The sequence below is a fragment of the Montipora foliosa genome, chromosome 5 (assembly GCF_036669935.1).
Source record: "Montipora foliosa isolate CH-2021 chromosome 5, ASM3666993v2, whole genome shotgun sequence".
Classification (NCBI taxonomy): Eukaryota; Metazoa; Cnidaria; class Anthozoa; order Scleractinia; family Acroporidae; genus Montipora; species Montipora foliosa.
The window spans coordinates 14241134-14258633 of NC_090873.1; the positions used below are offsets into that span (position 1 = coordinate 14241134).

At 39.7% G+C, this 17500-nt stretch overlaps 2 protein-coding genes across 4 annotated transcripts in view; both read right to left on the reverse strand.

Annotated features, from left to right (window-relative positions):
• Window positions 1–749, reverse strand: part of LOC138003679 (transmembrane protein 18-like) — a 9890-nt gene extending 9141 nt beyond the window's left edge. Inside the window, exons 1-2 of one of the 3 annotated variants that reach the window (XM_068849885.1) lie at window positions 624–749; window positions 436–553 (exon numbers count right to left, since the gene is read on the reverse strand). In XM_068849885.1, the coding sequence (XP_068705986.1) occupies window positions 436–553; window positions 624–704 (199 nt within the window). In that variant the 5' untranslated portion in view covers window positions 705–749. The remainder of the gene's footprint in view (window positions 1–435; window positions 554–623) is intronic. The other 2 variants (XM_068849886.1, XM_068849887.1) reach the window with 2 other exon arrangements.
• A 6742-nt stretch (window positions 750–7491) lies between these two features.
• Window positions 7492–14337, reverse strand: LOC138003680 (receptor-binding cancer antigen expressed on SiSo cells-like). Its single transcript, XM_068849888.1, has 4 exons — window positions 14121–14337; window positions 11535–11684; window positions 10601–10705; window positions 7492–8628 (listed from the first exon to the last, which is right to left on the reverse strand). Exons 1-4 carry the CDS (start codon window positions 14295–14297, stop codon window positions 8413–8415), a joined length of 648 nt encoding a protein of 215 aa, XP_068705989.1. The 5' UTR covers window positions 14298–14337; the 3' UTR covers window positions 7492–8412.
• Between the last annotated feature and the right edge of the window lie 3163 nt (window positions 14338–17500).

A 17500-nucleotide genomic window follows, 5' to 3' on the forward strand; every position in this document is an offset into this window, starting at 1 on the left:
AACAGGGTCAGGGTATGAGGGGCCGGCCGCGCCGTACCTCCCCACCCAGGGATATGTCGAGTACCCCCTCTCCCCCGGGGTTCAAATCCTGTTGAATCCACCAGATTATTATTAGGTGTCTTAAAGAGATGATTGCTAAATATTCTCCAGATGTAAAGGATCACTTCACTCTTCCGTCTGTAACCAGCACTTCAAATACATACATTTATCTCAATATCTAGTGATATTAATAATGAACTATATTTGGGAGACAAGGGCATTTAAGTGTCGGGGCACTACCAATTGGGGGATATTAAACAAGTGTAACATCTTGTATAATTTCTGACTCGCTCTTCAAAGAACTCCGCCAGATGCTCTAAAAAGGTTGCAGGGTATATTAATTAACCAATTCCTCGATCTCCTATCTAAGAAATAACCGTTAACAGTGTTACTCACATAAGCACAAGAACAGGACCACTTGAAAATTGGTGTATCTTCTTGTGCCGGCGATTAATAGCAAAGTTGTTACGTGGAAAACTATCAGACCAATCAACCATGGTTCGCTCCAGTCTATCTGATTGAAACAAAATATGCGATAAACTGTTGTTGCCAAATTGAATGTAACTCTCTGTACTCGTACTTACTGCCTTTACAAATTCCCACACACCATCTATCTGGTTTGTGTCAATCCACTCTTCGCCACGAGGCACAAAGACCTTCTTCATCTTCTCTATGAAAGAAGGCAGTCAAGGGATACTACATAGCTCCTACACAGCGAAAATCTATTTCCGAGGTCACTACCGCTGACCAGATCAGTGCATACGAATAGCCCAACCTCGTTCCCAGGGTCTCTCATCTTCCCGCCCACTGGAGGGGAACGAGGTTGACGAATAGTCCCGAAACGTTTCCGGCCTTTTTCGGGTGTTATAATTCCCTCCGTATCTTAGGAACGGAAAGATTTTAAGGCAACAAACTTCAGTGTCATTTTGCTTTTCTTATATTGAAAAATTATGTTCAAAGATCAGCTTATGAACAAAAGCCTAAGGCTGTTTCGAAAATGGCTTTTTCGGGTCCGAAAAGTTATCGGGACTATCGAGACACGGGCCGCCTGCACCGGTAACTCCTTGGTGTAGGCACTAGCTCTGCTCGCAGGCAATAGATGCTGTAGATTGCATGGCAGGCGTTCGAAGGGGAAGGGAAGGGAAAGCCGACGTTTGCGGTCACCTCGCCACCAGGAAGACTTGCCAACAAAAAACTCGCCACCAAGAGTCATCTCGCCACCACCAAATCGCCACCAGAAGACTCACCACCAAGGGTCACCTCAAGGGTCAAAATTTTGTACTGAAACTCGCGATTTCTTGTGTCCAAGGTTACTTTAAACGGTAATTGGTGAATCTCTTTCCATTCGAATCTAGCATAGTTAAACTCTTTTTCGAATTTCGCCTGTGCCGTTGGAATGCGCTCGAAGGTAGACCTAAATTCCCCACAGACAACCCGAGATGTAACTTTACAAAGAGATACCTTTTGGCCATTAAGAAACAACTCAAGGCAATCCGCAAGATCAAAAGCCCCCTTATTTCGTTGCGTCAAATTCATTAATGAACTCCGCCACTGTGCTAGTAGGGCATCTACAACCTTTATTAACTGAAAAACCTCTAAAGGTGATAGACCCGGTATCCGGATGTTTCGCCCGAAAGCCTGTTCGCCCGACGGAGATTCGCCCGGAACTATAGATGATTCGCCCGATGATATTTAATTGACTTAAACCGGTACACGCAACATCGTAACGAAACTATTCTGTAAAACTTGTAACTATTTATCCGCCTCGGTGTAATAAGGCCGCCGAATTTAAAGGGTCGGAGAGCACTTTGCAAATAAATGGCAAGAAATAGTTGTTTATCAGCGACGGTAATCTTACTTGATCGGAACATTTAATGACACTTTCTATGAAACCGGCGAAAAGTGAATAAGGAGTCTTTCGCGATGAATCGCAAAAATTAATAAGCGACATTCACGTGCCTTGTCCTAATGTTGTTAGTTTCATTGATTGGTACCATCGGGCGAATCGTCTTTAGCTTCGGGCGAATCTCCGTCGGGCGAACAGGCTTTCGGGCGAAACAACCGTAATTCGTAGACCCATATACCCTAAATTCCACTGAGTCTTCAAGTTTTACAATACCAAACAATAGCAGGTTACGAAAGCTGCCACATGCTTTGTTTTAAGCGTGGGTATCGAGCCAATCAAATTATACGTTACGGGAGTTGCAACACTACTGAAAAACCAGCATACAGCTGATTCCAACTGGCTGTAAGCTGTGCTCCAAGTTCATTCATGGACCGTATAGCGGTAGCCACTGAGAGGCGCCAATAGCATGCTTTCGGTTTGAGCTTGTTGAGTCGCATCTTTGCTATACTTGCGAAGGCGATTAGCTTAACAATTATTACTATTATTATTGACAATTATTATTACGGAATTACTAGTAGCAATCATGGATTCGTAAAGTGCGTTCGATATCTAGTCAATAATATTTTTTATTGTACTGAATGCCCAGAAATATTAAGGGGAAGTGGACTTATGTGGTGCTTTCAGGCAGTGTGCAGAGAGAACTTGACTGCTGTGAAAAGCAGCTGAGAGGGCAAATCACAACTCGACATCGTTGCCGCCACGAATTGCCGTGCGGGGGCAGATTGCAGTATCTGTTTCCTACAAAACACACCCTTTTTCTACACAGAGTTAACTGAATAGAGTGTAATGTGTAGTGCTAGATTTTCTATCCCATATGAGTCAGAGTTTTTCTCTGTCCTTGTGTGGGCCATTTCCATCAGGAGGGCTAACGCTCACATGGTTCATATGGGATAGAAAATCTAGCACTACACATAACACTCTATTCAGTTAACTCTGTTTAAAATATAAGTGCTACACGGCCAACGTTAGTATAAACGTAACCTTTCCTTGTACTTTTTCTACACAGCCTGCCCTCTGATGTTCTGATATGTAGCTTTAGTCATACTTGCAAGTGATAGTTCGAATAAATCAACACAACTTCACTTGCGTCTGAAAAAAACAGCGAAAAAAAACGGCCGAGCAACCAACACAAACAACTGCTAATCACGTGGAATACCGCTTTGATTTGGAAATGCGCGCATTGCGACACGAACCCGATGTCGAGGCATGACAGATTCACGATCACATCAGATCGAGGGGATGTGCCCGTCGGCCAGCCAGTCCAAGATGGTGTCCAAATCCTGAGATCGCATGGCCTCACGATCGATACATGCGAAACATATTCGGGACATTCGTAAAACGGCACGATTCTGAATGCGCCCTTCTTCGTCGGAACGCAATATATTACCTGGTCTTCTCTCGATGTAATTGTTTAGTGGATCCAGCGGGGAACAAATTTTGTTACAGTTTCTTATAATAACATATATTCAGATCTATTCAGTAAGGCGTTTTGAGACATTGTCCCTTCTTCCTTTTCATGATGGTTCTCCCGTCTCCCTATTTTTTGGCGTACTTTCTCCCTCCTCCCACAATTTTTTTGGCCGTTTCTACCTCCTCCTTAAACCGCTCCTCGCCCCTCCCTCAATACAAATATTTTTATTGGTCCAGATTACAACTTTGGTTAGGTCGTTTATCATTTCCTTTCCAAATAAACTAAAAAATTATTTTGTTAGCTTTCTTAATTGTATTTTTACTGACACAAACAAGTCCAGCCCGATACATAAACGAATGGATAACAAATGTAAACTGTATTCTACCAAGGATAGTGAGATTTCTCCAATTCCAAAGGTACAGCTTTTCCTTAATAGATGTTAATGTTTCATTTAAGTTCAACTTTTTCCATGTGCTCTATCGTATGTGAAATAAATCCCAAGAATCTTGACCTATGATAAAGACTGGTTTTGTTTGATAGAAATACTGTGAGATCGTCACCAAATATTTCTTATTTTATTTCCTCATCCTCCACAAGAATCCCTTGTATTTGCTTGACTGAATATTAATGGCAACACTTCTAGGCAAATGATGAAGAGATAAGGAGAAAGAGGGGGTGCTTACCATTTAGCCAAAAATCCGGAAATTCCGGTTTGAGGTCAAATGGAAAGGCAATTTTCCGGAAAATCTTTTCGGAATTTGTGGACAACCTCCAGAGATAGTCCTCTCGGAATTCGCGAAGTGCTCTTACCATTTGCGAGAATCCTTCCGTTTCCAGGCCGTTTCTCACAAGATCGAGTAAAATATGCGGGATGGACTGCTTTGTAGTAAATGGTAAGCGCCAATCTCATCCATCATCATCATCATCATTTCTCTTTGCGCCAGTAGGCGCATAAGGCCGTAATCTCATCCAGCTAATTGGTCATTAAATTCGGAAAATCGCTTGCCTTTATGCAACGATCATTCCATCCGGATTATTTGGCTAAATAGTAAGCACCCAGGGTCTCCCTGCCCAGCTCCGTTAAGAAAGGAAAAAGGCCCTGTGGTATATTCATTGTTCATCATGTAACACTGCTTGTTATATTCTTATAACATGTGCTCACCAAATGGATCAATGAAGGACCAAAATTGAAAGAAGAAAGAGCACTGTACATAAAATTATGATTAATAGTGTGACATGGTATCTATCGAAAGAATATCCGACACTTTCATTTCGAGGTTATTTGTGGCGCGTGAGGTGCGTGCGGTGGGCAGGTCGTGATTTACAAGTAACACCATCCAAAAACTAATTTGCAGGTCGCAGGTTGCAGGTCGCGGGTTGCAGGTCATTGTTTCACCAATACAGAAAGTATCCTAAACATTCTTAAAGGCTAACCTTAGGCCTAATTAGGCCTAAACAAACGTTTTTAGGCCCAAGGTTAGCTTTTATGAATGTTTAGGATACTTTCTGTATTAGTGAAACAATGACCTGCAACCCGCGACCTGCGACCTGCAAATTAGGACCGCCGTCCAAAAACTCCAATCAACTTAACAGCAAGCTAGTATGGTTAACCTGATTCGTGAATCGAATCCAATTGAACTCGCAAAGTTCGAGTTCGGTGTTCAATTCCGTTCGATTGCCGAATTCGAAGTCAATCCACGGATAATAATATCACTGCAAGTACATCAAATAAGTTACATCATTTCCTGCCTCCGAGGAACATTCAGAAGTACAATTTAAGACATAAGCGTAATTTTGCGCTACCTCATATAAGTACCAACAGGTTTAAGAATACTTTTATACCAGCTTTGAGCAAGTCTCACGTTTAATATACATATTTGTCTTGTCTTGTCACATGTTTAGAAGTATATTACCGATATTTTTTATCCTATCTTATTACATGTTAGTTCACTTTTATCATAGTTACTATTTACTTATAGTTGTTAATATTTAAGCAATTCAGCCTTTTTGCAGCAATGTAAGTTTTTTGTAATAAACTCTATCTATCAAATTGAGTTTGATTTCCGAACGTTTGACTGACTATGCCGGGCTCAACTGAAAATTCATTTTTACTCTATGGAGCCAAGGACACTATAGGTATTCACAGATAAAGGAATAATCGAAACTGCCACTTTCCTGAAAGCCTGAAACATTGCTTGCACTGAACGTTTTAACTCTCTATTTTACGTTCCGGATCGAAATCGAGGAAAATTTGGCCATTTGTTGTCAAATACGAAAAATTGCTCACGTAGTCGACTCTTCAAATAAAATGTAGAGCAAATTCCTGCCTCTTAGTGGGGTTTCTAGAAAACGAGGACCGATGACCTAGAAAACGAAGAGCCCCATTAAAATCACTTGGAAACGGCTCAATAACTACTTTTAGACATAGAGAAGTAAAATAACTTGGAAACGGCTCAAAACTGCTAATAACATACTTTTAGACATAGAGGAGTATAAGAAACAACACAGTTTTTAATTACCCAAAAGTTTGACCAGGGTCTTCGTTTTCTAGATCTGGAAAACGAAGACCCTGGTCCAACTTTTGGATAATTAAAAAACTCCTCTATGTCTTAAAGTATGTTATTAGCAGTTTTGAGCCGTTTCCAAGTGATTTTACTGGGGGTCTTCGTTTTCTAGGTCTTCGGTCTTCGTTTCTTAGGGTCTTCGTTTTCTAGGCACCCCTCTTTGTGAGCACCACTGGAGAACGACCTGGCAACCTCGCCTTGTTTTTGCTTTATCGTTGCTTTCCAAAGGCATTGCTGACCCACTTAACCGTGAATTGTCAACAATTATTTGTTGTGCTATCTACACGATCAAATGTATTTGCCACATAAAAATAATTACTAATCATGTGGATGGGGCTTAAACCATGATGGAAATGACCACTTTAACAATCAAGATTGTTAGTGGTTATAACATGTTATTTTATTGTGGAAACCTTGTGTGAACCATTGAAATATCAATGTACAAAACTTTCTCACACAACCAAAAGAGCCCAAGCTTCACAAGAGACAAGAGGATGTGAGATAAACTTATCCTGGTGTAATAACTAACTACTGAGTATAAAAGTTCAAATTCATTCACCCAATATGTGGAAAACAAACTTTCAGTACTGTTTCCTAGTATCAGTCAAAAACTTCGAAACAGGTTTCAGTCGCAAGTGATACTGTGGAACAGTGTGATAAGGAAAGCTCAGAAATTTTCACTGGGCAAAGATTTTGACCATGTTACAGCCAACATTTCTGAATTACCCCATGGAGGCCTTGCAGTAATTGCTATGACAATATCGACATAAACCTCATTCCCGGAGTCTCTCTTCTCTCAATGACAATGGCGGCAGAGAAGAGAGACCCTGGGAACTAGGTTGTATTAACATTACCGGTAACCTATAAAGTCAAAGACAAAAGGTTGTCCTTCTTAGTAACTCTAAATTCTCCCTTTGATTCTCACACATTTTGCTGAAAACACCAGAACATACACACCTCTGTCATATCAGTCTTGAAATCTGTTTGAGGAGATTGCTTATTTAAAAAACATGTGCTAGTGAGGGGCAACCCTAAAACCCAGAATCTGGAATCAGGAATCACAGGTCATTCTTTTACCAATACAGAGAGTAAAAAATATCCTAAACATTCATAAAAGCTATCCTCAGGCCTAATTAGGCCTAAACAAACGTTTTTAGGCCTAAGGTTATCCTTTATGAATGTTTAGGATAGTTTTTACTCTCTGTATTGGTAAAAGAATGACCTGTGATTCCGGATTCCGGGTTCCGGGTTTTAGGGTTGCCCGCTAGTGAGAGAAATTTCAAGACTGAATACTGCACATTATTTTGTTCCCAATATTATAATTTAACATGCTATAACTTTATGGTCTTCAAAAGCCCTAAGTCATATTTGGTACCGGTAAGTGCTTTTTGTTGAACAGGTGATTCCACTCTCCAAAGGAGACATTCACTTGCAAATAGTATGAGAATTTGAAATGTGTGTTACATAAAATGTGCGCACTGTGACTCATGAGGGACCCCAGCTAATTAAACATCCTTTCCACTTCACGACAACACCAAAGTGATGGTAAGAGAATGAGAATAAAGCCAATATTGTGCATGATAAGGGATACCTTTCAACTCAAAACCTAAAAAAGTTGGAAATGTGACTATTTAAAACTTACACTGTATCTGGAGGACTGCATGTTCATTCATAGATAGCAAGTTGTCAGATACATATACAGTACATGCTGATTTTTGCAAAACATCCTAATGCATTCCCTTACCCTTAAAAATAACTATTTACATACAGCATTTCAGCACCACTTGTGAACAGAAATACAGGCATTTAAGATCGGAAAGTTTCCAGGCCCTAACTCTACTGCATAACAAAACAGTAAAAACAAGCCCTTAAAGGCCTATCTTCAACCAACAGGCATTGCATGCCATGGAACAAATTTTCATATTTGAAAATCCCACCAAAGCTGAAATTCATCCAATCAGATCGCTACGATGAGCAATTTGCGAATTTCCATAACAAAAACAAACAGTTGAAAAGCCTGTCGGTTTAAAGATGGGCCTTAAACAAGTACACCCCCTTGCATTACCATTATTGCATCGCTATTATCCAGCATTCGCAGCTAGTTAGCCTGGGGCCAGTTGTTCAAAAGTCAATTAATGCTAATCTCAGGTTAAAAATTAACAAAGCAGTTTTATTCACTACTCCCAAATGCTGTTAAAGGCTGATATTCGGTAAAACTTTACATTAGAGGATGTCAATGTTGAAAAACAAAAAATAAGCAAAGGAAACTTTCACCAAAAAGTTGAAAGCATGAAACAAAAGTTTACGCTAATCCTGGATTAAGTTAATCGGCTTTTGAACAACAGGGCCATGAAGCCCTACTCAACTGCCAGCAAACTTTATCTGGCACAAATAGGATCCTGCATTGTTTTCCTTTTTAAATACATTTCTATATATTATTATTAACATTTTAATGCATTTCCTCTCATAATTTGAGTTTAACACTCATAATGTTAAGTTGCTATTCTGACACCAAAATGTCCCTGAGGTTTCTGAATTTTGTGCGCCTCTCTTTCTTCTCTTTTCTTTTGTTGTTCCATTGCTCGTCGTTCCCGTTCTGCCTGTTTCCTCTCCTTTTTAAGCTTTTCTGTTTGCAATTCAATGTCTATTTCTGAAACACCATCTTCTTCCCATGCTGTAGACTCTTCAGCCCATGTCCCAAGCTCAGGCTTAAAGAAAACGGAAAATAAAAGGGGACAAATATTCGTAAAAAATTGACAACCACTTTGATTCTGCAATACCTGTTTCGATCGACCACTGATCATCTTCAGGCGCAAGTGCATGTTACAATGCAAATTTGAACCTACAGTCCGATATTTTAATAGATATACATCAATAGAATTTCAAATTGTTGTTCAATGTTACAATTCTAAATGCAATTACATGAAGTGAAACCTGTATTGAGACATGATCAAAAGGTATTGCATATTCAAAATTGTTCTAATTTTTTTTCCCAAGACATTTGCTGTTATCGATGCCAACAGGTGACTACACGTAAATATTTCTTGAAAAGGTATTAACCCATTGACCCATGAGAGTAACAGATTTTACTCTGTCTAACACCACACAATTTTACTCGTCCACTGGGGGCATTGTAGGGCGTTTGAGTTGTCAATGGGTTAACCCACTGAGTCCTGAACCACCCACCCCCATTGAGAAGTAAAATTGCTTGGCGTTAGACAGTAAAATCTATCAAGTCTTACTCCCAGAAGTCAATGGGTTAAATCAGGTAATAAAAAGGTAAAGTCTTTTTACGAGCCAAGTGGCTCAATCCACCAGAGCTTATCACCAGTTTCCATAGCATGAAGCGACTAGGAGTATTTCTACTCCCCCCTGGATGGGATGCTAGTCCATCGCAGGACTACCGCCCCAGCATTTAATTTGCTGGTACCCATTTATACACTTGGGTGGAGAGAGGCACCGTGAGAGTAAAGTGTCTAGCCCAAGAACACAACACAATGTCCCCAGCCAGTGCTCAAACCCGGACCACTTGCTACAGAGTCAAGCACACTAAGCATGAGGCCACTGCGCCTCCCAACTCAAGTAATAACAGGTGCACTTCAAGTTTATATTGCAATAAAACGAACCTCCCTAATCAGTTGTACTTGGCCAAAAGCACAAGAATAAGCCATATACAAGGATCCAAAGGGATGCAGTACCACCACGTCAATTAACAGATTAGAAAAATGCAAGTGGTCAGATAAATGCACCTAACTAGACGCACACTCAATTTTGACATCCAAACCAAAGTGTCTTAAGTCTAAGCCTTTGCTACTTATTTCCAACAATAAGGTAAGGGTAACAGTAACCATTATTTTTGGTTTAGGGTAAATGCAGCTGTTTATCTTTACTTGAAGAGCAGCATTTGGGGGACACTTTGCAATGTTAATTGTCTGTATTCCCAACCACAAGTGACGTTAAGGACAGTGCCTACTATTGTTATTGCGCATACATTCTGCGCATCTCAAGATACTCGGGTTTCCTATCAGTGATACTTACTACTACAGTGATATTTTTGCGCAGTTTAAAACTATCCGGAAAACGTAGATCTTTGTAAGTACTCTTGGTATCCAAAAAGAAAATTGGAGGTAACCATGCATTTTTGAGAGATATTTAAGCTTCAATTTGAGGAAGAACACCATACATTGCTTTGTATTTTAAAGCTTTTTACAAATATTATTCATGAATTATCTTTGAAAAATGCGCGGTTACCCCCACTTTTCTTTTTGGATTTTAGTAACACTTGTTAAAGGCCCACCTTCGCCCAAAAGTCATTGCGGTCGTTTGTTTTTGTTTTTCAAATGACGACTTGACCAAATACGTGATGTGATTGGCTAAAGGCGCTCAGGCGAATCACACGGGAAACAACATGTCAGATATTTAGGTAATTTTGTGTTACAAGAAATTCAGTCACAGTGCACAATGACTTTTGGGCAAATGTGGGCCTTTAAGATCTACATCTCCTGCATACTCGTATAACGGGGCAAAATTACCTTTGAATTATTAGTAGGCACCGTCCTTAAAATTGGGGAGGAGAGCAAGGCGACACTTCGTGACGCTAATTGAAACCTGCATGCATTTAATTAGGCACATATCTAGACATTTTGTTCTTACAGTGGAAGTTAACAATGGACTACTTACTTCTGCTGGCGGATAGGCAACATCAAATTTAAGACGACTTGATGGGCTCTCAGCTTCTACAGCATTACAACCATCAGAAAAAGGCTTCTTTTTCTTAACTAAAATCTGAAATAAAAAGACAGAATGTGATGAGGCAAGTTTTAAAATGCAAACAAAGATTGTCAAAGTTCAGCTGAGTCTAGTATAAGCTTACTTTACCAACTGCAATTGATCTGACTTGCCTAAGATTTTAAGGCAACCCTAATGCAGTCAAGCAAAACAAGTATGACAATGACAATGTCTTAAATAAAGATCTTCAGAAATTCAAGTTGAGTCTCAAACACAAAAAGTTTTTAAAAAGTGGACTTTTATTTTTTTATCACAATAGCACAATACAACAGTATTTCTGCTTGCTATAATTATTATGTAATTATTATAGCAGGCAGAAAAAGTTTACTGTCAACAAAATTCTTACTCTTGCTAAAAACTTAGGAAGAAGACAGTCAGTCAGATTTTCATAGTTGAGAAAGTGAGCAGCACTATAGAATGCTCACCGGGAGTTTGATGGCATTTAACAAGACAGAATAAGACAGGATCAGCAACAGAGACCAATCAAATTGCCTACCTGCTAAGCTACGCATCACAGAAGTTGGCAATCTCTAATTTTTTTCATTTTATCACAACAGTACAATTATTATAGTAAGCAGGAAAAAGGTTACTGTTCAAAGTTCGTCAATAGAAGATGAAGATTACGAACATTCACCAAGTGGAGAAGGAGAAGTGTCTGATCACTTAAAGAAACAATGCAACATAATAAACAACTTGCTAACCTCACTTACGTGAGACCGTACATGAGAATATTGGACCTCTGTTGCTTTTGCATGGACTTCAGCCCATACTGCCACAACCTTGGGCCAATATGGGTTAGTAAGAGGTCAATATTTTTATCCCTTACCTTCTTTGGCTTTTGAAACACAGGTGTCATGTCATGAAACAAATCATCATTAGCAGGCAACTGCTCCTGGGTCAAACTAGAAGATGGTTCAACTCTCACACTAAACTCCTCCATTTGACCCCATTCAGTCCACTCATCACTTCCTGCTGCCTGCAGTAAAATCAAGAAATAAATTAACCAATTAATCCCTGATAGAGCGGTTTTCAATTATTGAGTGTCGAAAGTAATTAGCGAATTACTTTGGTTTTGCATTACTTCACTCAGTGATTGGTTCAAAGTTCTCGCGTCACTTTTTCAACCAATCAGAAGTGAAACCAAAACCAATCGTGGCTTGCGTGTGCACATTTTCCCGCACTTTGTGTCAGCTAAGTGTAATTACTTCAAGTTTTGATTGGTTTACTGTATTGTCTCCATCTTTCTTGATTGGCCAAAGTAATCACTTTGGTTTTGGTTTTACGGCACTCGATTGAAACTCGCTCTAAGGCCTCCAATTACAAATAAAATCGTTTGGCTCACTCTCAGGACTGAGAGAGTTAATAAGCTCTTTCAAAATACTGAGAAAAGCACCAGTTTGTTTTAGCAAGAATAGTTACCAATACACTTTTCATAGTACTTTTGTTAAGTCTTTATGCCTGAAAAGTTCTAAACTACCATAACAGCTTATACGCGTATCAGGGGTTTCTATAAAATGGAAGTTAGTGGCTGGTTTGGGAAGAGGAACCAACTGTTGTCATTGTTGAAATGCATTTAAAGTGCTACTATGATCATGAAAATTACTTCCTTTTTTTCTTCAGATTTTGAAAGTGTGTTCGCTGACCTCGTGACTGGCAAAATTGTGAGCTTTGATTTCTGTCCAAAGGTTGTTTACTTTAAGTGTAAGTTTTGGATTTCATGGTCTGCTGTTACTCATGTTCAAAACTGACAGATTCGACCACAGAGGGTTTGATCTAGGGAAAAGCGATATCATTCACTCAATAGCTAAAATTTCAAATACAGCTTATATTAATTCAGCCACATACACACGCATTGCATTCTTAACCTACAGAGTCTTTGACATCATTTTCTCCACGATCCAGCTCTCTCAAGGTTTTAAAATTAGTTATCCCAGACTCTTAAAATAGGAAAATTCCACTCTTGTTTCAATCAAGGCTTGAAACTTGGGTCACTTAGTGTTTTGTTAACCAAAAATCCAAAGAAAAAGAATAATTGGTTTTTTGGTCATAGTAGCACTTTAATGTTCGAAAAAGTCTGTCTCTAGTTACCTCAATTTAAGGAAAAAAGTAGCCAACTTCTCTGAGTGAAATAGCCTGATGCTTTTCCTCAGCTGTTGACCAGTACTTATTGAAACCACTACCTTGTCATGTTTATTATTTTTATTATAATCAACAGATCAGAAGCATTCCCATGAAATTATGTGTAGTAAGCTTCAATTCACCCCCTCTTCAAAAAGCAACCCTCCTTACTACAAAAACCACCGATCTGTGGAAATTATGGGCCGGAATTACCGAGTCACTGCCCTGCCCACTTTTGCTTGTAGAAAGTTCAAATTACTGAGAGGTGTTGTTTTTGACGCTACTTTTTAGGCCAGGGAACAAAACTTGTACTCGAAGTAACAGTAAGTTCATAGTTGCACTTGCAACCTTTTTGCTGGACCAGAACAATTTTATCCATTTCCCTCCAGGACTCATGATTTTGAAAACGTATCTTTCCATTGTTGTGATTGTTCCATTACACGGCCTTGTCAACGAAAGCTGGCTACTGTTAATGGTAATGAATTTGTATAGCACATTTTCTATTGGCATATTCAAATGCACTTTACAAGCCAGACCCTGAGTGTTGGTCCGGCCAGAGTCAAACTCACGACCTCCCCCATGGCAGCCTGATGCTCAACCAACTGAGCCACCGGTGCGTGGTTGACCGTGGGAAAGGATTTTTATCAAAATGTTTAACTGAAGTTGGCGCGGTGGTCACTCAATATTTCAGGCCCATTCCATAGATCGGTGGTTTTTGTGGTAACAGTATTGAGGTGTAGTGTCTTAACCCTTTCACTCCCGTATGTGCCACTGACACTTATAGATTTTACTTGTCAATGGGGAACCTCTTGGGAGTGAAAGGTTAACAGATTTTACTCTCTCTAACACCAGACAATTTGGTGTCCTAATAGCTCTATGGGATGGAAACTTTTCCTATAATTTTTTTGTCCCTGTAAGTTAAAAGTGATGCATGCCAAGTGAGAATGGAAGTCTTAATGATAAAATTTTACATCAATGGCGAAAAAGTCTTAAGGAAAAGTATTTTTTTAAAAACGTTTCAGAGCTATTGTCATAATGATGAGAATAAGGATAAAACGTTCGGGGTGTCAATGTCTTTTCCTTTGTAGTTTTTTAAGCCGTGTATATAAGCACCTACATCATTTTTACCCTGCCCGTAAATAGATTATTGAGAAAGTGAGCAGCACTATAGAATGCTCACCGGGAGTTTGATGGCATTTAACAAGACAGCATAAGACAGGACCAGGACGAACCGAGCCTAAAAACGGCTAAGAAGGAGGCTAGATCAGCAACAGAGACGAATCAAATTGCCTACCTGCTCCGTTGCGTTTCCAGCATTACTGCTAGTAACCATCACAGAAGTTGGCAATCTCTCATTTTCTCCATGACTCAATTTTCTTTGTCGTCTTCTGAATAAAATATTCTTAATAAAGCCAATGAGAAAGGTTAGACAACTGCAGACACGTCGAAAATTTAATTGTACCACCTTCATAATAAAGGGGACACGAGTCTGTCTTGTAGTTCGACCGCTTTAGGCCTGGGCTGGGGCATTTTTACCGCAGCTTATGCAAATTAGGTATACGCAGGGGTATACGCAACATTCAACGAAGGAGGAAGGGAGAGAGGAAAGTGACCACAAGGTTTTCTGAGCCCGCAAGACTGAGCACCCCCAATCATTGTTTTAACGAAAACCGCTGGTCAGAGAAAACCGCTGGAGAGAGGTTATTCTGTTTAATTAACTTTTCAACCTCGGTTTTAATGCATTTCTAGTGCTCTGATTGGTTCACTCACTTTCGGCTATTACTTCATATACCTTAGTTTGACCTTATGTGACAAATGATTGCGCTAAGCTTTGCTAAGCTAAATTTTTCTCGCCGGAAAGCGAAATTTCTCTCTGAATAATGTGGAAAATCTGGATCAATTCCGACCTTTAAAAAGTACGCAAAAGGCAAAAAGTGTTTTTGCGATGAGCCTGCGTCCGTCTGACCACAAGGTATAACTCAACATCGCATCTTCAGCAAGTTTTTTCGATTTCTCGTATTTGTACTTCCAAGCTTTTGTAGCTTAAGGAATTTAATTAAACAATTATTCCATTCGCTCTTGTTGGATATGAGACTGGTTAATCGCCAATGAGGCGCTACGTGCCTCGTTGGCTATTTACCATTTCATATCCAACGCGCGATCTTGGAATGATTGTTAAATATACACCTGAAATTTTCAGGTGGCTACAACAGGATTCGAGCCCATAAATGACTGCAACTCCAAATATATACATTTCTTTCATCAAATCCCTTCACGGGAACACATGAACCAACAAATTGGCTTGTGTGGCCTCCTAGCTCAATTAGTAGAGCATTGCACCCGCAGCGCAGAGGTCATGTGTTCGAATTGTCTGTGAGGGACAACTGCTTAAATTGTCCAGGTAAATGCGAGGATCATTTTCCTCAAATGTTAACATTTGTCTCTCAAATGCAAGCATTTGTTTCATTCTCATGTTAACTTACGCCCTGCTCAGATTAAGCCCGTTCAGTGCGACACAGTGCCCCGGGCACGTTCATTCACATTCACATTCGTGCAGAAAGCTTGGTGTCCAACATCTAGTTTGTGGTTTGCAATATGTGTTTTCCATGTGCAATTCATGTGTTTCGCGGCTTGCTACCTTTCGGTGATCGTTTCCTTCCATAAAAGTTCAATTCCTGTTACCATTGTATAGTGTTTGCATCGAAGAGGGTATGAAAAAGCTTCGGAAATGAGGAAAGCCTTGTGTGCCACATTTTAAATTTGTTCTCACCACATTTTGACGTCATCTGTAATCTATTTAACAAACAGGGCCCGGTTGTTCAAAAGCTGATTAACGCTAGTCCGAGATGAAAACTTAACCAAGGAGTTTATTTCTCTACTCCCAAATGCTTTTCAACGCTGATATTCGGCAAAACTTTATTTAAGAGGAAGTCAATCTTGAAAAACAAAAATGAGCAAAAGAAACTTTCAACATGAAACAAAAGTTTACGCTAATCCTTGGTTAAGTTAATCAGCTTTCGAACAACCGGGTCCAGATTCCATGTTGCCGTGCATCTTTTGAATACTAAATCACAGATGACGTCAAAATGTGGTAAGCCGAAGAACAAAAAAGTGGCACAAGAGGCGATAGCTGAGTGTGTTACTGGTGTTCTCACCACATTTTAATGTCTTCTGTGATCTATGACTGAACAGACCCACGGCAACATGGAATCTATTTGTTTTACATGGAATAAAGAACAAAAGTTTTTTTATCGCGTCACTATGCATCTGTCCTCTAATACATCACAGTTGAGAACCAGTCAAAATGCGCGCACCATTAATCTTTTTATAGAACACCAAATGAACCCACGCCAACATGGAATGTATTTGTTAAATGGATAGACAAAGCTTAGAGAGGATGATCTTCCTGTCTTGACAAAGCTTCAAAACTAAAGTAGCAATTCTACAAGAAGTATCCATGTTAGTGTAAACGTCAAGTACCTATCACAATAATAGGCGTTTCGTCAGAGTTACTGTGATATTTGTAGAATAGCTTTAACCAAGGATACTTTCTCTGTATTCTAAGAAGTACGGTTAGAGGACAACTTAGTTTTGACGTTTATCAGTAGATTAGCTGGTCCTTCATAATGTTAAATGTAGAAGAAGAATTGAGGCCCTCTGAGGCGATGGGTTTTGGGGATCAAGGGAACATCGCTGATTTAAACTGGGGAATAGGGGAACAAAGACAAGATATCGTGGGGAGCAAGGGAAATATACCATTTTAAGGATCAAAGAGACTAGAACAAATTCGAAAGTAATTTCGCGAATAAGGGAAAGTGGGAACATGACCCCCACCCCAGAGTCGTCCTGGGAGGGCTCTCAGTATTTGGGGACACTTCGCCGGGAGGCGTTTAACGTTCATAAAGACAGTGCATCTCAAATCCACGACCCCTTTGAAACATCTGCCCCATATATATAAAAGTCCCTTTTCATAAAGTTCAACATGGATTGAGGACTAATTTACACGAGATTGAGCTAACTCACTGGAGCTGGTCACTCGCGCGTTTGACTTAACATTATCCAGCATTGTGGCCGGGTCGGGGATTCTGTATAGTCTTTCTCCAGTAAAACCTGTCCTGAGTATCCTCCAAAGTTAGCACTTTCAGTTCAACATCGACGCGAACATTATCAGTCAAAAAAAGTAACTACCTTATTAAAGAGGGGTGACTCTTAACTACAGAAAGACATTGGTTGCTACGGAAACTTTTCGTCAAGGTTGCAAGGATGGTTTTTTGAAGAAACTTTTTCAATGGCAATCTGACATCATTTCAATCAGAAGGCGCATGCCCAACTAGTCCCAGTCCTCTGGCGTGCATTTAAGTGAAAAACAAGTAAAAGCTCTCAGGAAACGAAAGGAAGAGGCGGTTTTTTCACCGGATGAGAACCGTCCCATCATTTTTCGTAAACTTTAGCATGGAATTTCTATTTGGACAAAAAATGCAACTGATATTTTTAAAAGTGTATCTAAGGAGGGCCTTATGACGTGATAATTTTTTTGCAAAATAATTTCATTTAAAATTCACGGTACGGATTTTGTGTTAGAATGTTCTCATACTGTTGCGTTAAAAAATTGTGAAAACCATAGTTAACTTTTTTAGTTTTTAGGCATTTTCTGTTTTGGTTACGTGATTTACC

Coding starts and splice junctions, on each gene's coding strand:
- LOC138003680 (XM_068849888.1), bottom strand. CDS start 14,297: ATGAAGGTGGTACAATTAAATTTTCGACGTGTCTGCAGTTGTCTAACC. Junction 11,685..14,120: donor CTGGAAACGCAACGGAGCAG/GTAGGCAATTTG, acceptor ATTTTACTGCAG/GCAGCAGGAAGTGATGAGTG. Junction 8,629..10,600: donor TTGCCTATCCGCCAGCAGAA/GTAAGTAGTCCA, acceptor GTTTTCTTTAAG/CCTGAGCTTGGGACATGGGC.